The sequence below is a fragment of the Centruroides sculpturatus genome, unplaced genomic scaffold (genome assembly GCF_000671375.1).
Source record: "Centruroides sculpturatus isolate CEXI.00-Female unplaced genomic scaffold, Cexi_2.0 scaffold1167, whole genome shotgun sequence".
Classification (NCBI taxonomy): Eukaryota; Metazoa; Arthropoda; class Arachnida; order Scorpiones; family Buthidae; genus Centruroides; species Centruroides sculpturatus.
Genome location: NW_019385399.1, coordinates 258,903 through 264,902, shown reverse-complemented (window position 1 = coordinate 264,902; position 6,000 = coordinate 258,903). Strand labels below are relative to the sequence as shown.

The 6,000-nt window shown below is 28.5% G+C and overlaps 1 protein-coding gene across 1 annotated transcript in view; it reads left to right on the top strand.

Moving 5' to 3' along the window:
* Positions 1 to 3,110: 3,110 nt before the first annotated feature.
* The window catches only part of LOC111638537 (alpha-(1,6)-fucosyltransferase-like), a 33,795-nt gene continuing 30,905 nt past the window's right edge, over positions 3,111 to 6,000 (top strand). Inside the window, exons 1-4 of the mRNA XM_023384254.1 lie at positions 3,111 to 3,198; positions 5,158 to 5,315; positions 5,392 to 5,443; positions 5,544 to 5,729. Coding sequence (XP_023240022.1) covers positions 3,111 to 3,198; positions 5,158 to 5,315; positions 5,392 to 5,443; positions 5,544 to 5,729 — 484 coding nt within the window. The remainder of the gene's footprint in view (positions 3,199 to 5,157; positions 5,316 to 5,391; positions 5,444 to 5,543; positions 5,730 to 6,000) is intronic.

The window sequence follows — 6,000 nt, the reverse complement described above, 5'->3', positions numbered from 1 at the left end:
GTTGTAAATTTAGACATAATAATGTAAATAAAGTTGATTTAAATATTTAGTTTGCACTTTTATACATACGATATTAAATTAGATGAATTTTATAATAGATTCTTAAACAGACTTGATACTTTTATGGGACTGAAATTATGACCCCGCAGATAACGACACTCGGTTATAATGTCAAAAAATTGCTGGTCCCATGGATGACGTTATAAGCAGGTTAAACTGTACTTTATTCCAATCATTTAATTAGCCATATTATAGCCCGATATTTAGGCGATCATTTGGTAATTTATTTACTAAATTATTATTTCAAATATAATTTGTAATAATAACTAGCAAGTAAAACATAATCTTCCAAATCTATTTGTTTTACTCAATTTTTAAGTTGTTTATTTGTTAGGGATAAAACATTATTTATATTAGAAGGTTAAAAATTTTAAACTTTTTCTGAAGCAACTATAGACACACTTAAAAAATTTGCAAATCACTTTATTTAATAACTCTTAAAAGGGAGTTTTATTATTTAATATTGCAGTTGATAAAACAGTCTTTTAATAACATTTCAATATTCAATATTAAATACATATAAGCAAATAGTGCATTTAATGCCAAAATACATAATTTCAAAATTTAATTGACAAGGTTTAATACATTCATTAATTACATTTTTATAGCAATTTCTAATATAAATTATAGTTTTTATTAAGTATCACATTTGTCATTCAGTCTTACTTCTAACTTTTTTGATTAATTATATTAGTCAATATATAATTTTTCAAAACTTGAATATATTGATAAATTTTTTTAGTCCATTGATTTAAAAAAATTGAAATAAAATTGTTTTTAGGTGATTATTTATGAAAATTGAATCAAAATACATATTAGAAGGATAAAACTTGAAGTTTTTATAACTACGTTTTTAAAATAGTAATTTAATAATTTTTTATTACAAACTCTTGATATAGTTTTATCTAATAGAACAGCAGTTCCCAATTGTTTTTGACTTGCATACCCCTTGGCAGTCCATTTTTCTAAGTTTTATTTCTCATTTCTTATTTTCACTAAGTTTTATTTTGTGTGTTCATCAAACATTGCCACCTTGGTCAGTTATACAACACTATACAATTACATGTAAAAAAAAGTTTTTTAAATTGAAAAGCATTGGAGGGAGGGCATAGATAAATACTAAGTGTCGAGTGCCACAACGTTGCCAAAGACCTCAACATAGAATCTGAATATTCTTACTGTATGCCCACATCCACCATTATTAATTTTTTTTGTATACCCCTAAAGTTGGCAGAAAGAGGGTAAGGGGAAGAAGGAGGGAGAGGAGATAGACAGTAGAGAGAAAGGTAGGATCCCTCTGAACGGCGTACTAATGACTACAGTACCCTTATGTTGATGTTGGTGTGCAGTTTTTAGGCTGCAAGGCTGTAGTCCGCTGATGGGTCTAAAAGAAAACCTGAGTGTAGCAAACATCAATAATTGAGTGTTGCCATGAATAGCTAACAAGGGGACCTTACAGTCTTGGAAATTCAGTACAGGATGAAACTTTGCAGGTTAGTAGTATACCTTGAGTGTCCATCCAGAAGAATTGTAAAGCGCACTAGCCAGAAGATTCCGAGAAAAAAGGCTCTAAAGTTTTAAGTGCATCTCGTACTGGTTGATTTTACACTATGGCAGCACAGCGAAATGGTTGAGTCTGTAGCAAACTCACTTGCCACGCAGGGGATCTAGATTTGATCCTACCTTTGGCTTTTTGTTTTTGTTTTAAATTGTTTTGAAAATTATAACTTTTAAATAAAGTTAATGACCTAAAAATATTATGATTGAAAATAATAGAGAAATAAATTCCTGTGAAGACTGTATAAAAATACAATCAATAATGCATCATCAACTGTCATCGCCAATTTTTAATAAAATGATCTGGTATGTCTGGTACACTTCCAGGCTTTCTAATGAAGAGAAATTTTCATTAATGTAAATGAAGTATGTTTTTCAACAGATCTTTTAAAAAAGGTTGTTCGTGTAAACAATCGTCCATCGTAAATGTGCAAGATGTCAAAATAGTTTGTTTTTAATGTTTTTATGATAATTATCATTCTGGTGCTTGTATGCAAAATAAAAAATTGACAAATAAATATGATATTGTAGAAGTTTTTATATAAATGAAACCCTACCCAAAAATTTGTTATAGTGGTAATTAAAGTTTTCATTTACCTCCATTAAAAATGCATTTGAAATTATTCAACTTATTAAATAAAATATTATCTTTAATTCACATTTTAATTAGCTGTAACAGTCATTTCATAAATAAAATAAAATTATTTATGATTTAATTGATAATATTTTTAGGTCATTAACTTTATTTAAAAGTTGTTATAATTTTTAAAACAATTAAAAACAAAAAAAAAAAGGTCAGCTGAAGGTAAGAGATTGAGTCTAGATTGCATGCATGACAAGCGAGTTTGCTACAGACTCAGCCATTTTGCTGTGCTGCCATAGTGTAAAATCATCCAGTATATGAGCTGTGCATAAAACTTTAGAGCCCTTTTTCTCAGATTCTTCTGGCTAGTGCACTTTACAATTCTTCTGGGTGGTATACTACTAACCTGTGAAGTCCCGAACTGAATTTCTTAGACCGTAAGATCTCCTCATAAGTGTAGAAGTTAGTGCCAAGTGACTATTAGTAGGAAGACTTATATCTACTTAATACTAATAAAACTGAACACGATTGCAAATCTTAATACTATGTAACAACTAGACAGACAATGTGAAAAGCAAACGAACACATGACAAACTAGACAAGATGAACAGACTGACAGAGACAAATGAGCAAGACCCCAATTTTATTTTTTATTTTATTATTATTATTATTATTTTTTTTTTCAAACATTAACTTACTAACTAAACTAACCTACCATAACTTAGAAGAAACCTGACCAGATGACTAAAGCTGCTAACAAACCCTAATTTACTTTAATCTAACCTATCATAACCTAACAGAAACCAAGCTAAGAGTCCTTAATATAACTTACAACTAGGACTAACTGAATTTAGACTGAAAAAAGACAGAAAATAAGAATTAAAATACAAAGTTAAAAGGCAGCTATATCATGACACTTGAAACAAAGCAAAGGAAAGCTAATTGCCATGTGTACCCCGGAGTGAGTGCTCTCAAAAGCCCCACTAAGGGATATGAATGTGAGTATATGATGGAACATTGTACACATGTGAATGAGTTGGTGTGGGTTGCAAGGCTTGTTGTACCTTTCAAGAATAGCAGCTCTCATTAAGCTATCCCTAATGTGATTGTACCTATTTGTAGCGAAAAACTAAGTGAAGTGATGTTTGGTCCTGAATACCACAATTGCATTGTGGATTGTTCCCAAGGTTAAATCTATGTAAGTATTGCTTAAAGTTTTGTGTTCTGTAAGTAGCTGAGTCAGGGTGTAACTAGGATAAAAGTGGTGAAGATAATTCTCATGCGCAGTTTGTGGACTACAGCATGACAGATTACAACTTGGCTGGCATTTGAGCATTGCTAAACAATTGACATATCAAATTTTAGCATTGCTTTAACTCTAAATATGTACAGTACCATGGATGGTTATTGAAATTAAATAGAATTTTAATTTGACTTGAATATAAGTTGAGACTCAAATATATATCAAGAGCTATTTTTTATTCCTTTTAAACTGGGGTAAAAATATAGACTAATATTTGAGCCACTACAATATAATATTCAGGATCATAGAAAATTAATGTAAAAATAACATTATTTTTACAAATGATAATAAAATTAAACCAGCAATGAGTTGCTCAACTTTCCTGGCAACATTTAAAATTTTGGTGGTGCCATCTGTTATCATATTTTATTTAAAAACCTTTTATATTTTAACTATTATAAAATGGCAAAAGCTTAATTTTGAGGGTAGGGATGAGTTTTATAAAAAAGTGTAAATGCTAATAACAAGTAAAATTGTCATTAAGTTCAACCTTACTGGAGATAAACACAACCCCTATTATCTCCCCACCTCCTCGATGTTTAACCACCAAAATTTAATAGCATTGATTCCCCTCATAAACAAACCTTCCTGCAAAATTTCAGAATTTTTTAATAAAAAGCCCAAGAGTTATTTAATATCAAACGGGGTGAACAAAATTGTGCTCCCCACACACTAATATCCATCCATACATACAGAAAAAACCCCACCAAATTTTTTGCATTTCAATATTTCAAGGTGTCCTGAGTCCAAAAATGAAAAAATCTTGGAGGTCACTTTTTACCAATCACCATACTTTCCCTCTGTTACATATAACAGCTGGGAAAGAAAGTAATTGAATGTTAAATTTTGTTTTTTCTAACTTAACAGAATAAATAAGAATATTTCAGATTAACTTTGCTGCTTTGAGTTTATTTAGCTCAATAAATAATTATAGTTCTAATCACAGAAGCAATATTTTTCAATGAAAAAGGACTGTAAAATTAATGTAAAAAAAGAGCACATGCCTAGATATTCATTATTTAATTTATGTTTGAATAGTTTGAGTTTAATCAAAATTTTCCAATGCTGATATGTCAAATTCAATATTAATAATTACAAAACTTCATTAAAAATGTAGCTGAATTATATTTTGCTATTCTAAATTAAAATAAAAAAAACAAGTATAAAATACTTAATAGTAAACCAGGATATAAGCAATTCCATTTTCTTAATTATTTATATGAAAAGAGCATCAATATAATCTACCTTGTTCAGTTTCATTGTGTTTAAATGAGAATATTCAAAATACACAATATATGCTTTTGCTAATGAATTACTATCCTCATAACATAATAAGATTTTTAAAAAATTAAAATTTATAACATAATTTAAATTAGGAAACTCATAATTATATTCTTAAGTGAAAACCTATCATATCATTTCTACTATTATTCTAAACAAGTTATATTAGAATAATATAGTTGAATAGTTCAAGTTAACTATTTAGAACAAATTCACAATATGAGAAGTCTTTGAAAATTGTTTTGATTATATAAAAATATATTCTAATAATGTGTTCATTAGCTTTTAGTTGCTAACTTCTTTCAATTAGTAACAAAAAAAAATTACATATTATTAATATGATTAATGTATTTGAGAAAGATCTTGTTTTCAGTGCAATCTTTCTTTTTGATATCTGGGAAAAAATTGTTTTCCAGAACAATACTTATTGATTCAGAAATATTAGCTGGATTGGATGGATTAAATGAATGGAGGATTAAAGAAGCAGAGGAACTGAGCAATATTGTTCAACTTCGTCTTCGTTATTTACAAGTAAGAAACATTTTAATCTGTTTTAATAAAATTAAAATTTCAATATTGAGTACTGTTAATTAAAATTTTCTTTCAGAATCCAAAGGATTGCAGTTCAGCAAGAAAATTAGTGTGCAACTTGAATAAAGGTATTAAAACAAAATTTCTGTGCTCTAATTTAGGACAAAATTGATTACTTTGATTTTTGATTATTAAAGAAATTTTTTTAAAGTATTCTTTTTTTAAAAGGATGTGGATATGGTTGCCAAGTACATCATGCAGTTTATTGCTTTATTGTTGCATATTCGACTGAACGTACATTGATTTTACGCTCGCATAATTGGAGATATGCTCAAAAAGGATGGGAAACTGTTTTCCTTCCTCTTAGTGAAACATGTTTGGAGGATACTGGGAAAACTAGATCAGCTTGGCCTGGTAATAGTTTTAAAATATATAAATATTTTCTAGTTCTAGCTTCTAGTATCAAGTTTCTAGTGCAATATTGAATGAAAGTTCACATATACTTGATCAATAAATATCCAGTTAGTTTAAAATTGTGAAAAAACAGATAAGATACTTAACTAAAAATAAAATAAGTGTTTACAACATGAGCTCTTTTACAATCATGAAATGAGATAATTCATTCTTGCAAAGAGAAATTTAAACAACTACATCAAGAGAGCTCAAAGATACTATACAAAAGGTG